The sequence below is a fragment of the Mollisia scopiformis genome (genome assembly GCF_001500285.1).
Source record: "Mollisia scopiformis unplaced genomic scaffold LY89scaffold_3, whole genome shotgun sequence".
NCBI classification, from domain to species: Eukaryota; Fungi; Ascomycota; class Leotiomycetes; order Helotiales; family Mollisiaceae; genus Mollisia; species Mollisia scopiformis.
In genome coordinates, this window is record NW_017263583.1 from 757,835 (window position 1) to 778,720 (window position 20,886).

General features: G+C 47.3%; 7 protein-coding genes across 7 annotated transcripts; 3 read left to right on the top strand and 4 right to left on the bottom strand.

The window, feature by feature from the left end:
• Window positions 1–2,586: 2,586 nt before the first annotated feature.
• On the top strand, window positions 2,587–4,720 carry LY89DRAFT_664320 (uncharacterized protein; the record flags this gene model as incomplete). Its single annotated transcript, XM_018212759.1, has 3 exons — window positions 2,587–3,575; window positions 3,643–4,001; window positions 4,050–4,720. The coding sequence occupies 3 exons, from the start codon at window positions 2,587–2,589 to the stop codon at window positions 4,718–4,720; spliced, it is 2,019 nt and encodes a 672-aa protein (XP_018076859.1).
• Window positions 4,721–5,825: 1,105 nt separating this feature from the next.
• LY89DRAFT_777602 (uncharacterized protein) lies at window positions 5,826–9,971 on the bottom strand. The gene is made up of 4 exons (XM_018222149.1): window positions 9,882–9,971; window positions 7,654–9,792; window positions 7,451–7,605; window positions 5,826–7,403 (listed from the first exon to the last, which is right to left on the bottom strand). The coding sequence occupies exons 2-4, from the start codon at window positions 9,620–9,622 to the stop codon at window positions 6,045–6,047; spliced, it is 3,483 nt and encodes a 1,160-aa protein (XP_018076860.1). The 5' UTR covers window positions 9,623–9,792; window positions 9,882–9,971; the 3' UTR covers window positions 5,826–6,044.
• Window positions 9,972–10,127: 156 nt separating this feature from the next.
• Window positions 10,128–10,891, top strand: LY89DRAFT_636605 (uncharacterized protein; the record flags this gene model as incomplete). The annotated part of the gene is made up of 3 exons (XM_018211493.1): window positions 10,128–10,237; window positions 10,301–10,392; window positions 10,442–10,891. The coding sequence occupies 3 exons, from the start codon at window positions 10,128–10,130 to the stop codon at window positions 10,585–10,587; spliced, it is 348 nt and encodes a 115-aa protein (XP_018076861.1). The 3' UTR covers window positions 10,588–10,891.
• Window positions 10,892–11,010: 119 nt separating this feature from the next.
• On the bottom strand, window positions 11,011–12,390 carry LY89DRAFT_574861 (uncharacterized protein; the record flags this gene model as incomplete). The annotated part of the gene is made up of 4 exons (XM_018208768.1): window positions 11,011–11,660; window positions 12,003–12,053; window positions 12,123–12,239; window positions 12,297–12,390. The coding sequence occupies 4 exons, from the start codon at window positions 12,388–12,390 to the stop codon at window positions 11,011–11,013; spliced, it is 912 nt and encodes a 303-aa protein (XP_018076862.1).
• Window positions 12,391–14,402: 2,012 nt separating this feature from the next.
• LY89DRAFT_680650 (uncharacterized protein) lies at window positions 14,403–15,044 on the bottom strand (the record flags this gene model as incomplete). The annotated part of the gene is made up of 1 exon (XM_018214117.1): window positions 14,403–15,044. A coding segment is annotated over one exon (349 nt), but the record flags the coding sequence as incomplete, so codon positions are not given.
• On the bottom strand, window positions 14,993–16,066 carry LY89DRAFT_680652 (60S ribosomal protein L33). The gene is made up of 5 exons (XM_018214118.1): window positions 15,929–16,066; window positions 15,781–15,790; window positions 15,560–15,655; window positions 15,407–15,507; window positions 14,993–15,355 (listed from the first exon to the last, which is right to left on the bottom strand). Exons 1-5 carry the CDS (start codon window positions 15,951–15,953, stop codon window positions 15,258–15,260), a joined length of 330 nt encoding a protein of 109 aa, XP_018076864.1. The 5' UTR covers window positions 15,954–16,066; the 3' UTR covers window positions 14,993–15,257.
• A 1,372-nt stretch (window positions 16,067–17,438) lies between these two features.
• On the top strand, window positions 17,439–19,404 carry LY89DRAFT_728644 (glucose-6-phosphate dehydrogenase; the record flags this gene model as incomplete). Its single annotated transcript, XM_018219283.1, has 6 exons — window positions 17,439–17,482; window positions 17,698–17,770; window positions 17,826–17,846; window positions 17,904–18,248; window positions 18,301–19,240; window positions 19,292–19,404. The coding sequence occupies 6 exons, from the start codon at window positions 17,439–17,441 to the stop codon at window positions 19,402–19,404; spliced, it is 1,536 nt and encodes a 511-aa protein (XP_018076865.1).
• Between the last annotated feature and the right edge of the window lie 1,482 nt (window positions 19,405–20,886).

A 20,886-nucleotide genomic window follows, 5' to 3' on the forward strand; every position in this document is an offset into this window, starting at 1 on the left:
TAGAAAGGGCAATGGAAGAAGACGAAGAATTCCATGCATGCAATGCACATCGTCGTCAGTCTGATCTACGAAACTCAACGATGCGCTCCGCTGTCGCTCAAACCCTCGACGTTTGATGCGCCGGGAGTTGAGATGATGGATCTATAATCACGTGAAGGTTTTGCAGGGATTATGCAAATATACGCTAGTCAAGGATGGGGAAGGGATGACACTTTTTTTCTTCTGCCAGAAAATCTCGAAACTCGAGATCCTGCAACGCGAAACTTGGAGAGGGCTCAGCAAAACATTGTTGATACCGAATCCTTCTTTACCCATCCATACCCAAGTAAGTTCCCAATTCTTTCCTCCGGCCGGCGGCACAGAAAGAAAGAAAGAGAAAGAAAAACAAAATGATGAACTCCCGATACCCGTATCAATCTTTAGGAAGAGCCGGAAAAGGCCGACGAGATTCCATCTCCCCTCCTTCCTCCATCTCCTCCTTCACAATTCCGTGGTGGTATCGTCATATGCAGCGGTTTTGCAGGGAGGGAGCGAAGAAGGGAGGGAAGAGGGTTGGATCTCGTTAGCGGTGCTTAGAATTTTGGGTTTCTGATTGTTTGTTTTGTGTTGGTTATTTCGTGGTGGTGGTGGTGGTGGTTTAGGGAGTTTTAGAGGGAGAGTGGTTAAGGCTGACGCGTGTTTATAGCTATATGGACGAAGGCTCACGGTGACGAGGGGTCTATTTTTGGGATGCGGGTAGAGAGGATGGAGGGAGCAGAACAGAACGAAATATAGGGCAAAGGAAGGGTGAGGCGCGGGAAGGAGGGATAAGGTTGTTTTTGTGCGGAGATGGTGTCATGATTCGAAACGATGGTATATGATGGAGTGCTTCGGATTGAGTGTTTTCGGGTGGCTTCATCCTAGCCTGCGGGACGGTGTTTGGGAAGTGGGTTTGGTTTAGGTGAGTCTATATAGGGCTGGAAGTGCTGGCAAGGTTTTGTTGCGAGAATAGATGGTGGAGAAGAGGGTTATATGACGATGTGTGTTGTGAGGTTGGGGTTTGGTTGGAGGTGCCGAGTGGTGCTTGGTTTGGACGTTTATATCTGTTGGGGATTCTATTCAGACCACATGAGCATGAGGCCTTGGTTGAGGATTTGACGTTGTCCGGCGTTGATGTGGGATCTTGTTAAAGCTACGAGTGTGGCGTTCAGGGCAGAGCTGAGCTCAGTGTCTCCTTTGACCTCCTAGTATTCTATATAGCTGTTTCGTAAATCCTGTCTACTATACAATGTTTTCAAGTACTCAAGCTATTCATCTATTCATCTGCACACAAGCTACAATCAATGTCACGACTCCCAAATAAAATATAGAAATTTCACCCTACCCCAACTTTCTGTCCATCCATGCAATTCGCTCTCTGAACCTAACTTCAGCACTTCCATCTGATCCAAAACCGTCTTGGTCAACGCCGCGAAATTTGTCTCCTCTCTGCGCACAGAATTCTCTCCATGGAAAACGCTACCTAGGTCTTCAAAGGAGAAACAGTAACCACCTGGTATTGGCGAATCTTTCTCTCAACGCCACTCGTTTGACTCGAGAAAAGGAAACGAACATCGGAGATTTCCACTGTGAGGAGGAGACCATTTCGGTTGCTGTTGAGAAGTGGCGGGTGAGGGTAGATGATTTGTAGGGACTGGTTACGATAGCTGATCTTCTGAGTGCCCCAAAGCGGACACAAAATCGCAATGCAACTGAGAAAGAAATATGGACTTGCGGAGTCAATTTGTAGAGAGGACAGGAGGCAGAGTTCCAAGATTGAGCAGAGTCCAAGTTTTCATGGTGATGCCGTGAACACTGTATGGAGGGCTTTGGGTATCAAAACACTTCGTACAGCTTACTAAAGCCTTGTAAGTTTCCAACCTTTCGTCTGAAGGGTCACTCTTCATTTAGATAGAATCAAAGGACCCCTCTTCTGAGAGAACGTCCCATCTCTGTGTCATCTCCTATCGTGAAGCTACTACCTCGAATTATAGAGCCTTATAAGATGGATAAATACAGGACTTTACTTATTTCGGACTAGAAAAGACAAAAAAGGTTCATAAAAATGACATTTGCTGCGAATTTTCGCCCGAAATGAGATGATGAGATCCTTGATAGGAAATCCTAGAATTCGTGAACAATACCCTCAAATGATACTCTAGAAGTCGAGGCTTTGTTGAGCTTTATGCCCCACTATTTATACAAGAATTCCTCCTAGATCTTAGGAAACTCCGAGAGAGGCGCTGGTATCTTTGTTCCGTTTGGAGATGGAGAAAAAGAGAGATTGTGATATAACACCCAAGAACTTTGATTAAGACACCCAGTACTTACCTGTTCAAGGAACTCCGACTTCCCCTCCAACTCCAATACAACTTAGACGAGCAATATCGGAGCTCGAAACTTCCTGGGAACGAATAACACAAAATCTTTTCTGCAAAGGAAAATCCATGTCCATTCAATGATGAGACTCTTCTCCGCAGTTTGATGCCAAGCCTTCGCGCCTCAATTTTCATGAGGCGCTGAAGCCGCCGTGCGTTCTCACTTGCCATATCTGCCACTCCGCCAGGAATGGGTCCAAGAACCATGTTCAAATTTGTAGCTTCAGATGGAATCGGGAGTACCCAAAAGAGACATCAGGCGAGGCGGGCTTGCGAGAATTGTCGACGGCGGAAGAAAGCTTGTCTTCATACAGAACCGCCACCGACCTCAAAATCCAATACCGCTTTGGACAACAAAGTAGGTGTACGGAGTCCCACTTCGCCGATTTACGTCTCGGATGGTACTGTTACCTCTCAACAGCAGGTAAGACAGGAAGCTGAGGCCCAATCGTCTACCCCAGCGGCAGCTGAGGAGGAAAGCCTTCATGGTGGCAAAGATGTGTCTACATCGAATGAGGAGACACATGAGGCTCAAACAGACCTCCCAGCAGGGTCTCCTCGTCAGATTTCTCGTCGTCAGGAAGACCCAAACTCCAGGTTCATCGGAGATCTTAGTCCAGAAGGGATCTTTCTGGCAGCAACAAGCCCTGATGCAACTCAAGGTGGCAGTGTAGGGGTATGGCTCACGACCAATGCACCGATGACTTCCTCACACACATCAGCTCATACAACACAATCACCGTCGAACTTGTTCTACGGCACAGGATCACTGGTTCAACAGGTATTGGTACCTATGCTGGAGCAACAATGTCTATCAACACTTCCACCACCTGCAAAAGTCACAGCTTTGACGAAAATATACTATGATAAAGTATATCCTATCCTGCCTATAGTTGATGAAGACGACTATCAAGATCTTCCTACCTTAGATCCACATCGTATACTCCTACAGCAAGGTATATGCTTAGCAGCATCAAAGAACTTCGCTGCTAGACAGCACCTTGTGTTGGACGAATCGGGATCACCTCTGACTTGCAGAGAGTTTGGAGAAAGACTGTCAGGGGCAATGAGGATGTCTATGGAGATGGGACTGGTCACGAATAGAGTTGTAATGATTCAAGCACTTGGACTGCTCACGCAATTTGCTGACAACCCTGCTGGCGACGATTTGTCTTCCCAGTGAGTCGAACCGCTGCCCACTCGAACAATCCGCATGTCTATCAAGTAAGCTACTGACCGTCTCCAGGTTATGCTCGCGAGCGATCCACCACGCACAGTCAATAGGACTTCACCTCAAGGAGGACCAACTTCCGAACAGCAAAAGACTATGCTGTTGCATATGGGCCATCGATAGGTTGAATGCAGCTCTGTATGGACGTCCTGTCCTTATGCACGAGAGAGACTTCCGCGCAGACTTTTCTTCGCACTTCGAAACGCAAGAGCCGGGCTTTCGATTGTTTCTCCGAGTTATTGAATTACTTGACAGAGTTATTGAAATCTTCAGACCAGCTAGTAGTGAAGACCCTATACTTACCTGGGAGTTCCCTTCTTTCGAAGACGTTGTCCTCAAATGTGGAGTACCTAATCTAAGCATGTCAACACTAAGTATACTCCCCACAAAGCGGGCGAGAAAGCTGTGCTAACCATGGGCAGCTGCCATCGAGACACTCTACCATGCGATTTCAATCCTCTCTTGCCGATCCAAAACCTGGGCCGACCCACAACGTTCCAGCACTTCCTTTCTCCGCCAAAGCCTCTCGACTGCAACTTTGAGTTCCACCGTAATCAACGAACTGCAAGACCACCACCTGACTCTCTTCCCATTCATCCCCTACGCCATGTCGCTCGCCATGAGCATCTCATACCGAGAAATGCGCCACAGCAAACTGACATTACACCGCACGAGAGCCCGAATCCAATTCCAGACCCTCTGCGACGCTCTCTCGAAACTGGATGGCATCTTCTGGTCCGCGTCCGCAACATCAGATATGGGCAAGAAGTTATTGAGAGAGATGGATAGAGTGGTATCTACAGTTTCCAACAGCTCGGAAAGAAGACTCGAGCAACACTCTGCTCAGAGCACAGAGAATTCATCTATTGCAGCTACAGCAGCTATGGATCACACGATGGCTGATGACCAGAATATGTTGAATGGAAATGGAGACGTAACGGCACACACGATGCAAGATGTCGATCCTTCGATCTTCGAATCCATTTCTGATATAGACTTGTTTGGCATGTTTGACCCCGCATTCGACCTCGACGGTTTTGATGCTTGCTTGGAAGGGAATCTCAATCCGGCATTACCTACGAATTTTCAGTGACATTCTCGTTTGGTCAAGTCACATCAGCACCAGGTGCGAGAACAACATCAATGACTCGGTGAGCTAGTACACTAATCGTACTCCGCTGTCAGAATTAGCAAGCGTAAATAACTAATTTAATTATAAGTACAGTTGCTCACCCTCTTCCATGTTGATCAGTCCAGGGTATAAGTGCATCCATATAGCCACATCAGCCGGATCCAAGGAATTCACGAGGTCAAGTACCGATTTAATTGTTTTCTGAAATATATCCATAGGCAAATGGAAGTAGGAAACCCGTTGGGGGACCATATCTTATTCAAAGATCAATACGCTTTACCTAATTAAATGACTTAATTTCCGAGAGTTTAGTATCTCACAAAACGAGAGCAAAAGCAAGAGGTGGTGGGAGGAGTTCAGAGTTGGGGGAAGCTAGCATATCTTGTATGAGGTTCCAACTTAGAGGGGGCTTGGGGGGGACTATGTCTTATAAAGCCTAATCCTTTATTTTAGACTATTTCAGTACTTTAGAAACAATTGATCCGGGAGACGCTCTAAGATCATCTTCATGGAGCTGGTAAAGTCTGGTCTCCGCTGATCCCCTCAACTGACAGACGGTGTGGCGCTTTTCTTGCTGGCTTTCTGAGAGAGAAGTTGCTCTCTCTAGCAGCGGATCTCCTGCAACACATGTTGATTGGTGTTGTATGTAAACTGGACGTTGTAGAGGTAACAAAGACGTTGACGTTGTCTTCAAACCTTTCTATGCTTATCGCGAAAAATTACAAAAGGTTAGTCGAATCGCTGGGAAACGCTTCGAGAAGATTTATTAGAAAGTTGTAATTAATAACATGCTGTGGTCTCCCCACCAAACAAATTTCTTTCGACAGCGCGGTCGGAACTTTAGCTACAGTATAAGAACCTTTCAGACTAGCTTGTTCTTCGGCTCCGCCCCTAAAGGATAGAAAAAGGGATCAGGGACGAATTAAAATACGAAGAACTTCGTTTTCGAATAAATATTTTTGGAAAACAACTTGAATTAATACGGTAACAACCCTTTCTAAAGGGACTAAACAAAGCGGATAAAAGCTAAGGAAGAGACGTATTCCTCGTCGAGCTGTCATCGCATATTAATCTTACCTGAAGGGATCAAGTGAGGACAGAGGCTGAGAAAGAGACGTATTCCACGACATATATTTGACACTACGGAACAATTCTTTGACCTTTATCCGAAGACCTACGGAATGGAAGAACAAAGATGCGAGACGCTAACCTAGTTTTTACATGTCGAGTCCGTCGCAAGCAGCGTTACGGTGCGTCGTAAAATCTCGGAAATCAGGACCGACATTTACGATCCCCCAGCCGTAACAGCGCCCCCAACAACCATCCTCTGGGTATTGAGGAAAGCGTCGGTGACAGCCTGCATGTTGACTTCTTCGGCTACTTGTTCACTTTCTTCTCCACCACCTGCTACTTCTCTATCGAGCTCCAACTTGCTCTTGCCCATTGCCAGAATACTCTCCTCGATTGTGCCTTCAGTAACAATGGTAACCACCTCGACATCTCTGGTTTGGCCAACTCGATGGGCTCGGTTTCCAGCTTGGACATCGTCTTGGGGGTTGAAACTGCTATCGAAGATAATGACCTTGTTGGCAGCCACCAAGTTGATACCAGTGCCACCAGCCTTGGTGGTTAATAGGAAGACCGTGATATCTTCATTATCGTAGAAGCTATCAATCATAGTTTGACGAACATCCACACTGGTTGCGCCATCGATGCGTACATAATCAATTCCGATAGTGTTTAGCACGGCTTCCAAGATGTCGAGAACCAGACTGAACTGAGAGAAGACGAGGGCTCGATCGCCGTTTGCCTTATATGACTGGACGAGCTCGACCAAAGTATCCACTTTGCCAGAGTTCATCCATGCGAGATCCGGGATGTCGAACTTTGCAATACACGGATACACACTGCAATATACACTATGTATTCCGAAGTCCGACGCGTTGCGTAGCTCTTGGAGAAGATGTTCGATATTCAGGGATGGGTTGAACGCGACCGGCTCCTTTGCGCGGAGGATCTTTGCCATTTGTTGTATCTTATCCTCAGTAAACCATCGTCTGAACAGAAGCGGATGGATTGCGGCTTTGCGGAGCTGCATAATTTCGTTCTTCTCCAGGGGTTCCTCCTCGTCGGTCTTCGAAGCTTTCTTTGGGACTCTTTTCGCTCTCTTTTCGCCGTCTTTCCTGGCGTCTACTGCTTCCTTTGCCTCCTTCTTCGCAACCTCTCTCTCTGCCATTGCTTCGAGGAACGTTTCGGAAATGGTCTTCTGATCTTCGTGCATAGTTGCTTTTACGACTTTGTAGGTCTTATCCGGTAGGTCCTTCAACACCTGCTGCTTCTTGCGACGGAGCACAAACGGCTTGAGGATGTTTCTAGCACGGTCAATTCTCTGCTGGGAGAGCAATTGCTTGTGATTTGTGTCCTTAGTGGTAGTTTTCGACTGGAATATAAAATTTAGGTCTTCGGCTACTTCGACAAACACTTGAGGAAGGATAAAGGCGAGAAGTGCAACCATTTCTCGAAGGTTGTTTTGTAGAGGAGTGCCGGTAAGGAGAAGTCGGAAATTGGCTTTGATAGTCATCAATCCTTTATACCTCGCTGTGCTAGGGTTCTTAAGGAGATGGCCCTCATCGTATACACAGACCTAAGATCTGTTAGTAATGCTAATTGATGTACATTAATTTAACTTACATCTGCTCCTAATCTCCTCAAGAACTTCGCGTCATCCTTCTTGTTAGCCATCTCGTACGTAGTGACAATGACATGAACCTTGTGCTCTTCATTGTCTCCAGCACGTGCACCAATCATAAGCATTTCTGCCAATTCTCCTCGCATTTCCTTTCCGCCTAGAACAAGTCAGTAAGATCCCATTGTACCATGACTCAGCTACTTGCCGTGATATGGATCGACTTTGAGGTCAGGGGAAAACTTCTGGAATTCTCGGAGCCAATTCTCTAAGGTTGAAGCAGGACACACCACAATATGCGGACCCGTTCGGCCATTTTCAACAAGGTGAGTAAGGAAAGAAATGACTTGGCAAGTCTTTCCTAATCCCATGTCATCTGCAAGAATGCAACTCAACTTGTATTTGTACATCAAAGCCAACCAATTCAAGCCGACAATCTGATAATCCTTCATTGGGTAATCCTTCGCCATTGTTTCGGGTTGTTCAAGCAGTGCAACCTTTCTCTTTCTTTTGGTGACAGGACCTTTGATGTCCTCATCGCCGTTGTTGAAAGTATCGCGACTACTAGGAGATCCCAACCCAGAGTCGACCTGGGAAGTGTCGGCTCCCTCCAAAGAGGTCAACTCAAGTTCGCCCTTCGTTGACGCACCAAGAATGTCCAATCCCCAGCCTGCCATTTCCTTGATTGCCGGCTCACTGAGGTCAGCGCAATTTGTCTCGAGAATTCCAACAGCGTCGAAGCTCTTGAACATGTCTATACACTTTTCGACGATCTTATCTCCAAGGGGCATCCTCTTGCCTTTCCCTTTGCGACCCACCTCCCTAGCCGCCTCAATTGACTTCAACGGTCGGGCATCAAGCATGATCTGAGCGTCTGCCTCACTGAAGTGGGTAGTATCAATCAAGTCCTCGAGCGTACATTCCTTCAGATAAGCCAAGACTCGAGCCTCTAACGATGATCTATCATCCTCTCCATCTTCGGCTCCAGATGCTGATTCAGAGCCAGGATCTGAATCGTATGCCTCAGCAACTATAGGCTTCAAGGGTGATGTAAGTGGAGGGACCGCGGGTGAAGAGGGATCTTTACGTCCTTGAACTAGTCGCTTCTTCGGCTTTAGAGGAGTTGCCGCCGTAATTTGTTGTTTAGATCGAGAATGCATGGAAGAGTATCTCTCCGAAATGGATGCAACAGGTACTTGTACATGCTTCAACTGAGGATTCGCCTTCTTCATGCTCTGGGGACTTTCGATCTCATCATCAGAGCCAATCGTGATGACCTCTGGCTCATCCAATAGAATTGTAAGGGCACCATCAACATTGAACTTTGCTCGCTGCAAGGCAGCATATGCCGTCGACTTCGATTTGGATGGCATGACACTTCTGATATGCTCGAGCTGCTTCTTTACAACATCACTTAGATTCTCAGGAATAGTATGGACTGGTTGTGCTCTGGAAGGGCCATTTTGGGCTTGTGGCTTCTTCAGCGCGCCATATCCACTGGACAGTGAAGCCGGCTTACGGTTGGCCGGGCCTTGATATGCGGAGGTCGCAAGAATCGATTGAAACCTGGAATTACCATTCACTCCATCCCGTGCATCCTTCGAAGGTGAGACTGGGGCTCCGAAAGAGGAATTGGCGCTGCCGGAGACAAATTTTGTCGGCTTGATGTTGGCCAAGTCTTTCGTGTTTTCTTCATCAGAACTGATCTCTTGATAATATCTCGGCTCGCCATCGTCGGCGACAGGAGGGAAGGGCTTCAGGTTGATAGCAACAGGTGATCTGAAGGAGGTGCCAGCAGGTGCCATGATCTTGGCCAGGTTTGTTGGCACAGAGCCATTGTTCTGCGGAACTCGACCGTTGGCGCGGGAAGGATTCGGGGTGACTTCTCTGCCACTGATTGGAGATGATACTGGGACTTGGACGAAGATCTCTGGAGTGTCGGGCGAACTTGATCTCAGCTTCGAACCCTGCGGCAGGAGCTGTGTGGGTTGCGTCTGATACCGATCGCCTGGCGTGTCTGGGACAACAGTGGCATCGTCGTTGGCGGAGTTGTACCCATCTGTATTGTTCGCAGAGGTCGAAGGTGAGTTGTAGCCATTGGCCGTTCTCTGCCTCTTCACCACCGGAGAGTGTGCCACCAATGACGCGGGCGTCTTTGCGCCGTCGTCGAAGGCCATCGCGAGGAGGTTCAAAGAATATGCTTCGGTGTTGTTGGTTGCGCAGGTGGTAGATCAGAGTTGCGAAGTTTCGAGAGGCGCAGATCGAGAGGGTTTTAAGGAAATTTTCTTGACTCTTCGTCTATTCTGAAAGTGAGTCGAAGAAAGGCAGACAAAGAGGAGTCGACTGGCTGCTTCACGTCAACTTCAATTTTCTCCTGCTTTCCAATCCCGTCCAAGGAAAAAAGCAAATGGCAGTACAATGCAGCACAATACCCACCAAGGAAATAGAAAAGGAAGAGGCCGTAAATTTGCGTAAAGCGAGCGTCGTGGTCCTCCAATCCTCTAGAGTCGAGGGGAAGGAGAGTTGTGCCAAAAAAGAATTGTGACGACGATAATGATTCGCGCTACGCGCTTGCCCTTTCGCGAGAACACGAGCCAATTCACCCACCCGTTTCCAAGTGACCAGCATCTCCATCAAACACCTGATACTACACGCTTACTCCGAAGGTCAAGAGACGACATCATGGCCACCAGAAGGATTATCTCCGGCGAAAAGACCATTCTAGAGAAAGATGACAAGGACTTTTCCCAGGCTGCGGGTGAAAAGAGCAATATCGCCCCTGCAGTCCCTGCGTGAGCCTCAAAACTCCACCAATTTCTGGTTTATGGTCAACTGGATGCTAACAATGATTCAAGGCATGTGATATATAAGCTCTTAGGCTTCACTTTGGCTATGGTTGTTGGCCCTATTGGTTCTTACTTTCTCACTTTGAACACGCTGTTCGGGGGTAGATATATCTCTTCTTGCTTAGATCCTACAAAGCTTACGGAAGACAGGAAACTCGACCTATGCTGGTGCCTTAGCTGCAATCATGGCTAATGTAGTTCTCATCGGATATGTCATCGTTGCGTTTCAGGAAGATCAGACTGAGGCTGTGGAAGCAAAGGAAAAGGAGAAGAGAGAAGGGAAGAAGGGATTATAGTCATGTGATGTGTCTATGTTTTTCACCGCACACGTTCTGGAGTATGGTTGGGAAGCTTCGAACAAGGACTGAGGCTTGTAAATTTAAATATTAAGGCATTCGAGATGGATTTGCAGAGCTGATTTGCCTACATATTCACTACAATCTCCTGCCACCACGAGGCAAACAAAACGTGAGCAATCATAGGGAAAGTGGTATCTGTTGTCCTTTGCCAACCATATCATTCTGCAAATGGTTGACGAAGCCCTTATTGTGAAAAACCTTACGCCGTGGATGCACATCCAACCTAATCCGCCAATTTGTCCCATTATAACCTGACCTGAGGACGATAACCGCCCATGAGAGTCGTAAAAAGTCCACGTAGGGACACACCCACGTTCCATAATTCAACATTATAATGACCTTCTCCAAGAAGTCCGTAGTTTACGACTTGCTGAAACGTTTTCCGAACCATGACTTCCGCTTTTCGCCCGGGGAAGGTCGTTGAGGCACGTTTTGTGGTCCAGCATTACCACTACTAGCACCAAGCTTGATTGGTACTCTAGAGGCGCTCTCCTTCTGGGGAACTGGTGGAGGACCTTGATTCTGATAACCATTTCCCTGCCTCTGGGCGCCATTGGCAGGGTTGGCTACATACTGTTCTTGCAGGCCGCTCCCAGGAGGTGCATATTGCGGGTTGTTTCCAAATCCGCTAAATCCGTAGGTTTCACCTGGCTCTTTGGCAGGAAGAGGAGCAATCCGATCAACAGAACTGTTCTCACTGCTTGGGTCTGTCGAATAACCAGCGGGATCTCCCGAGCTTCCACTACCAGATGCCGTGTTCACCGTTTCGTACGACTGCTGATTTCCAGGTGCAGGATACACTCCTGGATGATTGAAGTGCGGCTCGGACGCTGTTCGAGGGTAACGAGCTCTATTAGAATAGTAGCCATTTCCTGGGCCAGCATTTTCGGGTCCGTTGTAGTAGCTGTCTGGTCTCTGAGCATAACTCTCAGGCCTGTATGACTGCGACCGCCCTCCATAATAGCTATTTTGAGGCATTCTAGGTCTTTCATCTGTTGTCACTTGAGTCCCTGTTAAATAATTAGCGCCACAGATCCTAAATGCGAGATGAGACGCTAAATAAAGGGTCGTTTCGGTTCAGTTGGGGTGGGCTTGCCAAGCATTCGGTTCGGCACTAGCCTGAGAAATCCTGATTTCATCGAAATTTGACTTTCCCATTGCGGGCGCAAAGCCCGAAGATGCGCCAGAACAGCGAAATCCAGGACCAAATCTCTCGATATGGCATCTGAACTGCTGTTCGAGCATACTTTCGAGTCTAGCTCCGGTACTCATCGAAAAAACCCATGTCGTTGTGGAGGAAGAAAAGTGTACACGAGTTGTCTACAATAGACTAGAAAAAATTGATGGCATACCTCCATAATAACTGCTGCGGCGATTGTAGTTTGATTGACCGTCGCCTGACTCTGCGATAACATATCCGTCAGCATATATCTTCAATAGACGTTATAGCCCTAGACTGTCTGAAGTCTTACCTGTGCGCATGTATGATTTACGAGAGTAGTTGCCATCAATGGCAGCTTCGAACGATCGAATGGTATCGAGAGGTCTCTCCCATCGGCTTCGTGTAGGATTCGAGCGATCAGGATCGGCTGCGAGAGGAGAGAAATCAGTCTTGTTCTTTTGAATTGGATGAGGAAGATTCATACCAATTGGATTCCCGTTATTGTCCAAATGCTTAATCGCACGAATAGGTGCCAGTGACGACTTTACACCACTCGCAACCGCAGCTATCAGAATCATCAGTCTCAGTGAGCAGAACCGTTGTGGTGGTGATGATGATGAGGGAGGCATTAAAAGCAAAAGAAAGTGTACTCACAGGGTTCCATTTCTTGGATTGCCATAGATGGATCGGCTTTTGTTTGCAGACGTCGGGATTGCTTCTCTTCGTGCGTCTCGTGAAGATCAATCTTGTGTCCACTGCCACTGCTCTTGTGTGAATGGAAACTGAAGCTCGACTTCGCCCGTTGGCGACCCTGTGGTCTCTGCTGCTCGAAGGATTGCTGGCCCGGAGGCGCTGGTAATGAGTGATTCGCCGACATCTTAAGTCAGATCAGGGTCTGTTTCGTGGGAAGCGTTGTGGGTCTCTGATAGCGGTGATTGTGATGTCTGTAATTACGGATCGTGCTCCGTCTTATCGAGCAATCTGTGGAGATGGAGGTGGCTGGTAGGAACGTCGAAAAGATGGGAGGCTGGAATTATATGAAGACGACCTCTCGCTGACGATACGAGAGATGGAGCCTGAATGAATCAGAATTTATGAAGCGATCCTGGAAGTGAAGGCTTCGTGGTGTGACTGGTGGTCCCAAAAATGTTGAGACAGGCCAATATTGAACGAATGACGCCGAGTGTTCGGAAGGTCGGTCGGTGATTTAGTAGCTCCCAGAGCCAAAGCGAATGCGCGCACAGGTTCAATGCGGTCGTGAGGTTTGAAATACGTTACAATAGAGATGAATGAAAATTATGGAGGAACGACTGAGGAAGTAAAGTGTGAATTACTTCTAGGTTTTGGGGATGACGAGCGAGGGAGGGGAAAATGTGGATGTGGAGTGTTTCTAGCTGACGAGTTTGTGGGCAAGACCATCCGTATGTATATCAGGAAGGCGCACCGCAGCCACGACGTGAGATGCTAGCTGCACGCTTGGGAGGGAATACGGGCGAGAACTTTACTGTTTGCGACGCCGTGCTGGCTCGCCGTATCCTAACAATAATCCTACACGACAAGTCCCAGGGTAGGTCGTGGCCGGCGACCGCATGGTGAACTCTCTTTGGACGAGCTGCTCGATTTTCTGGAGTACGGACACACACTACGGCCATCCACGCAAGCTGATCTCGCACCTAACCACCTAAACCTTCAGTGCGATACATATCACACTATGCACTTTTTGGGGCTAATGCAAGACCATGGATTGATTCCCTTCAAACTTGTGCGAGCTCGAACCTATCGTACCGGACGGTAAGAAGCTCGACCTTGAAGTTAGCATGCCGTGCAAGATGCGGTGGCATCGAGCTCTCTCGCCGCCCATGATTTGCCCTATCGCCAGGGTCCAAGACTGACTTCGTCCTGCATCCTACCTTAGAGTATTTTTGGTCTGACCCTTGACAGACGATATGTATCCGGGACTTTCACACTACTTGCTCAACTAAAAGGTTTGGATTTTCCATCCCGAACAACGGATACCCAGATACCCACCCTTTGGACTCTTGGGGAAGCCAAGTCGTTCATCAGCGTTGATCGTGTATCAGAACATCTTCTGCTTGACACGGACAATCCCTGGCCAAAACCTCTTCCTGCTATTCTTCGGTCCTGGTAACGAGACATCAACACGCAGTGAAAACCTGTTGCTCTGCATTCATGCCAGGATTTCCGGACGTGGGTGGCTTGATTTTTGATCAAAGTTCGTACCTTACCAACTCCATAGCCGGCAGTGTGGGAGGCAACGTCTCAGGTCGGAAGTCTCGGAGTCCACACAAAAAATGCCATCCCTCCAGAACGGGTAAAGATGATTCGTCGGATTGAACTGGATTTGCCGCATGGCTCGTGAGGACGAACAGTCAACAGTGACATATCACGCTTTCTTAAACTCATCCATAGTGATAAGAAGCTTTGTGTACCTGAAATCTGTACGGACCTGTCACAACTTTGGAAGAACTCGGCGAACCCAGACTTTCACGAGATGCTGCTAGCATTAGAGATTCCCTTGCTTGAGCTGTGCCATGTTGCATTTCATCCTGATCCTAGCGAACACATGCAGTCATTCCATATGACGCGGGCAACCGAGAAAGGGAGCCGATTTGATAGCCCCCAGGATCTTGATAGCGGTTGATGGGCTCGTTCCTAGTCGAAGTTCCGACCTCCGAGACTGACTGCTGATGCCTGGGCACAGTCTGTACAGTGAGTCCAGCGCTTCACCTCCTTCATTTTGAGTTTGTTCATTGAGAGAGCAGTTGTCGAAAGAAAATCAATCCAAAGCGTAACGGATAGGTCTCTATCTAATGCAGTATACATGCCCTTTGCAATACGCACAGATCGATAAGATAATTTCGGTCATCTTGTTAATTCATGTAAGGCAATGGTTCTGGTTGATGACTTGGGAAAATAGAGAGAAAGTCTGCTTGAATCTATGCTGCCGAGCCATTCATGAGCGAGCTGTTCAGTGGAAAACATACGTGCAATGCTTCCATGCTTACCAGTCTGCTGGGTAGCAGCTTGCAAGATATTATAGTAGGGGAAGAAATCCTGGGGTAATTGATGCTTATTTGTCTTTGGTAGGCAAAACATATAGCCCCAAAGCCACCTCACTTGAGTGCTTGTCTGATCATGGCTCACGGGAAGATAAATTACAACACACAAACAACGCAATTCGAAACGCATATACTGCATGCCCCAGTTCATATAAACCTTCCCAGTCTCTGCAACGGAGCCGCATCGCTTCATGGCTCGGAGCCTCCAAATCATATCACAGTCTTTCAATCCACCTGGTTGGTATTTACTTTCATTCGAATGCTACCAGCAAGGCTATGCGCTCATTTTGCTGCCCAACCCAGTGATCGAATAGTAGCAAGTCATCAACCGTCCACCGCAACCAACTCCAGACCACTCCACCCTCTTATATCGAAGATGGGTACAACATAATTCTCACGGATGCGCCGAATGACTTAGGAGGGAGGTTGCGTCGGAACTGTGCTCGTACTACACCGGAGTTGCCTAAAGAATATATCAGCATCATAACCACTGACCCCAGGATAAGAGTCATACCATGTGGCCGAGTGACCTTTCCCCAGATAACTCTGATCTTGGATCCTCTAACCTCCTTCTGCGCACGGTAAACAAAAGCAACCTTCTTTCCGAGGTAGAAGCTAGCACGAATGTCAATATTCCTCCTTCCTTTGAACCATATATAGAACGTACTTTGCGGCCTTGGTATCAGAGACACCCTCGATCTGAATCAAGCTCGTTCCTGGGGTGGTGTTGCGCTTGCCACGTTGGTAGCTCAGATGGCGACCCCTATAATGCTGTGAATCAGCCCGTGCCCTACAGTCTCTTGTGTGAAGATTTCCCAGCTCGATTTCCCAACTGCTCCTCCATCTAACCGTGTTTACATTGTCTGATTTGATAATGATATTACTTACTTGACATAGACTGCAGATAGAAGTTAGCATATGGACATGTAAAGAAGATTAGAATAGTAGAATCTTCTTGTGTCCAAGTAGGGCGATTGTTCATATACAAATCCCTCCATTTGAACCAAGTGCGACTCAGGATCAGGTCTGGACTTACGGCGGTGACCAGCTTCTGAAGGCATCTTAACTGCAGTCTCTCGTACTAGATGGCAGTTCGAGAGGTTGAGAGAATGTGGTCAACGACACGTCCTGGCGAAAAGACTTCGTTGATTTATTGTCGAATTTGGCGTTGTCGTTGAATTGGTTGACGATTTCTCTTTTGAAAATGGGTTGTGTGCGAGTCGTTTCGGCTTAGTGAGTTCGGCCGCATCACATGATTGATCCACTTTGAAATACGCTAGTACAAATAACTCTTCTCTCGCGATTCACCTCACCTCAGAGGTTATCATTCTGATTTTCAAGGCTATAGAGCTTATTCAATCCACTTGTAAAGCGTGTATTACTTTATCTGATATAACAAGAGATAACAATTATATCATTTAGTTGGGCATATCTTTCATGTGGTTTGTATCTATGGTGGATTTGTGGAACACCACCACCGTGGCTATTGACGAAGTCTGGGCAAGAAGGAAACACATAAAAATTATGACTTTAACATGGCACAATACCTGTGATATGACCATAGTCATATAAGGTCAATTGGAGTCCTACATGCTTTACTATTGGAGGGTCCAATGTCAGTCCAATGTCAGTCCAATGTCAATCCAATGTCCCACAAGTCTTACACTCTGGTGAAGATTTATAATGTTTCCGAGGAGTTGAACACTTGATTGGTGCTCTTAACCTCCACGTCTCCCAACTATTGCTCACGAGTCAAAAAAGTAATTGATAACTTCCCTGACAGGCCGATTCATTCATTCCGGTCTGAGCTGCCCGCGGTCGCAAAGAGACCAACCTGAATCGGACAGCGCGAGCGTTGCGAGGAGATGGAGATGTCCATCAGGCTCAAACCCTCCCAAATCCGCATCCGCTCCGCTGCCTAGCAACGTCACGGCATATCAGTCAGGCCAACCTTGAAGTCCGGAGATCCCTTGAGCGTGGAGCGAGGCTGAGAGTCGCGGACATGGTTTTGCTTAGAAAACACACACCAACGCACGAATGCTTAGTGATCTCGTAGCTTCTTCGAGTCCAGAGTTGTCCAGAGTTTTGCCGTAGGATGGGGATGCACTGGATAAAATCCTGGCCGCAATAGCTGCACCACCGGTGTTGATCGTCCCTCTGATCTGGAACAATATAATCGTGAGCTGCTGGCCTTGTCGCAACGCTCAAACAGCTCTCCACCCGTCTCCGAGGACTCCCAAACATCTCGCTCCCTCCCTCTGTGATCGTTGCGAGAAACGAGAAACGTGCATCGAGAAATTTGGTGCAGGTGCCAGGAAGGTCGAAGCGTCACACCTAATTCCGTTGCAAAGGCCGCTCACGACCCCGCCAGACTACCGTAGCTCCCCTCCGATTTTACCTATCCTACCCTACTCTTCTGCTCAACACTTCCAAGCTCCGGTCCACCAACCTCGCAACCTGAATCATACCGACTCTTTCCCTTTCCTTTCTACTTATTCCTCTCGTTGTCCGACTTTTCAGCCGGATAGCCTCGAATTATACTCAAAATGGCCGACACCATGATCAAGCCCGAAGAGCCCCATAATGCTGGGTGAGTGTCTCATAGTATTTTGCCGGCGGTCTACGTCACTCTTCAGCGAGCGCCCGTTGCCAAAGAGCTGTCGCATTTGAACATCACCGTTCAAAGCTGTGAGCGCCGGTCGGGGAGCTGCGGAATGCGTCGACGACTTGATCGAGAGCTTCTTGGATGCCAATCATGTTGCGCTTTTGAAACTCAATTTGCTAATCTCTTTTCTGTCCCACCAGCACCATTGAGTTGAAGGATAACACCGTGATCGTTGTCCTCGGAGCTTCTGGAGATCTGGCAAAGAAGAAGACGGTAATCATTACATCTTACCTCCATTTGGGCTATTGCTAATCAGTTTTCCCTGCAGTTCCCAGCACTATTCGGCCTTGTAAGAACTCGCCGCACGGCCTGTAATCCCGCAATGCGCTGACTTGCACAATCACAGTACCGCAACCAATTCCTACCAAAAGACATCAAGATCGTCGGATATGCGCGAACGAAGATGGACCATGAGGAATACCTCAAGCGGGTTAAGTCTTATATCAAGACGCCAACGAAGGATATGGAGCAGCAACTGCAAGATTTCTGCAGCGTCTGCACATACGTATCTGGACAATACGACAAGGACGAGTCGTTTGTGGAATTGGAGAAACATATGGCGGAGCTTGAGAAAGGCCGAAAGGAAGCCAACCGGATCTTCTACATGGCGTTGCCACCCAGCGTTTTCACTACGGTTTCCCAGCATTTGAAGAAAAATTGCTATCCCACGAATGGTATTGCCAGAATTATCGTATGTACTCTTATAGTAGAAGTGCCCACAAAATCTTAACATGATTCAATAGGTCGAGAAGCCGTTCGGAAAAGATCTTGCAAGCTCGCGAGAGTTGCAGAAGGCTCTGGAGCCAAACTGGCACGAAGACGAGATTTTCCGTATTGATCATTATCTCGGAAAGGAGATGGTCAAGAACATTTTGATCCTGAGATTTGGAAATGAATTCTTTGGAGCCACATGGAACCGCAATCACATTGACAATGTCCAGATCTCTTTCAAGGAACCGTTCGGAACAGAGGGACGAGGTGGTTACTTCGACGAATTTGGAATCATCCGAGATGTTATGCAGAACCATCTGCTCCAAGTCCTGACTCTGCTTGCCATGGAAAGACCAATCTCTTTCTCTGCAGAAGATGTTCGTGATGAGAAGGTCCGAGTTCTTAGAGGAATTCCAGCAATTGAACCAAAGAATGTCATCATTGGCCAATACGGCAAATCGCTCGACGGTAACAAGCCATCGTACAAAGAGGATGATACTGTTCCTAAGGATTCGAGATGTCCCACATTCTGTGCTATGGTGGCATTCATCAAGAATGAGAGATGGGATGGAGTTCCATTCATTTTGAAGGCCGGTAAGGCTCTCAATGAGCAGAAGACTGAGATCAGAATTCAATTCAAGGATGTCACCTCTGGTATCTTCAAGGATATCCCACGGAACGAGCTTGTTATGCGGATTCAACCAAACGAAAGTGTCTACATCAAGATGAACTCGAAGCTGCCCGGTTTGAGCATGCAAACTGTTGTCACCGAACTGGACCTGACCTACCGCCGCCGTTTCTCCGACCTCAAAATTCCTGAAGCCTACGAATCTCTAATCCTCGATGCACTTAAGGGTGATCACTCTAACTTCGTTCGTGACGACGAGCTGGACGCCAGTTGGAGAATATTCACTCCGCTCCTCCACTACCTCGATGATAACAAGGAAATCATTCCCATGGAATACCCATACGGTCCGTTCTCTCCTCAATCATTGTTTTGAATTCCACTGACTTGCTCTATAGGATCGCGTGGCCCTGCCGTTTTAGACGACTTCACTTCATCTTACGGATACAAATTCAGCGATGCCGCTGGCTACCAGTGGCCAACCACTCAAACACAACCAAACAAGTTGTAAGTATGCACTACATCTAGACATAGACCGAGAGCCAGGATAGATAGAAAGAATGCATGTTAAGACATCTTTCCCAATAGCTGAGCAAGAGCCCACAAATACGGGAATCCACATTCAACACGCCCTGAGATAGCTTTATGACTCTCTCCCTAACAAGCGGATATGTAGGCTGGCCTCGTCATCGAGGTCAATTTCCTTTCTTCTTGCTTGTTTGTCGGTGCGGGCGTCACGAAAACGGGTAAGCCTGAAGGAACGAGGGATGGCTAGTATAATGAAACAATGGCAGAGCTATAGAATGAAAATGCGATGGTATTATGAAATAGTCTTCTTTTCGCTCAGTATGCTATGCTTATTGCGTGCTCTGCTACGTTGTCAAAAACTTCTCGCGTTGAAGAGCCAGCCGTACTGCATATGCACTTTTCCTAGCTATACACCTTTCTTGCTTGCCCTATTACTTAGTTGCTACCATTGGCAGATTAATCCAACATCTACTCTTTTTGTCACCGCCAAAGCCACATGACTGGCGACTCAAGCCCTGTCGCTTAACAACTCGGGCGAGGCAAAGGGTTTCTATTGACCAGAAGAAGTCAAGAATCCAACTTTGAGAAACCCACACACTTTCCTTCCAAGACCGAAGAAATCAAAAGCAAAAAGTTCACGAGCAACGCAGTCGCCCAGCGATTGCTTCTATCAAAGCCACTGGTTTCTCGTCGCGTAATCTGTTTCTGGACCTCGCCTTCGAACCAGAAATACTGCACCTCGTGGCGGCTTTGGTAGTTGGTGGGGTTACCTATCTAAGTATATGTGAATTGGATCTTGTAAGAGGTACTAGAGATTCGCAGGTGACGTGGTGGGCCAGAAGTGAATTTCTGAGAACTTGAAATCTCTTTTGTTACTTTGAGATTCAATGAAGCTTTCTTTTAAATCTCTGTGCTTTCGTTGTTGATCTTCGTGTTTTCTTTATCATACTTTAAATGCCGCTCATCTAGTGAATCTTTCTTGCATACTTGAGCAATCATTATGATTGTTAATCATGTACAGCGCTGGTTGACCATTGTCACGGCGATGATTCAGTATTAAGTCTGTTTCTTCTCTACGTCCCAATTTGTGATCATTCTTGTTCAGCTTAGAGTTCTCATTGGAAATCTACGTACGTTCACAGCTTAGCTGTCATTCTTCAGTCGAGACATCAAGTAACGAGTGTAATACTGGCACTCTACCAGCCTCCTGCCCCAGTACCAATAGTAACATGGCTCTCAGACAATCTTAATTATGTTGAGTGCTTGCTGATGGCCTATTTTCTTGCCTATATTTCGTTCTACGAACTAGCTTTCATTCGGAGACATTCTAGGTATCCATGACGGTAATGATTCAAAGACACATCGTATGCGTTGTTCAAATATACCATTCGTTGAAAGACAAAGATTGACGTAATATTATTTCTGCTGTTGCTGTCACGATGTCGAGTCCATTTACATAACCTTT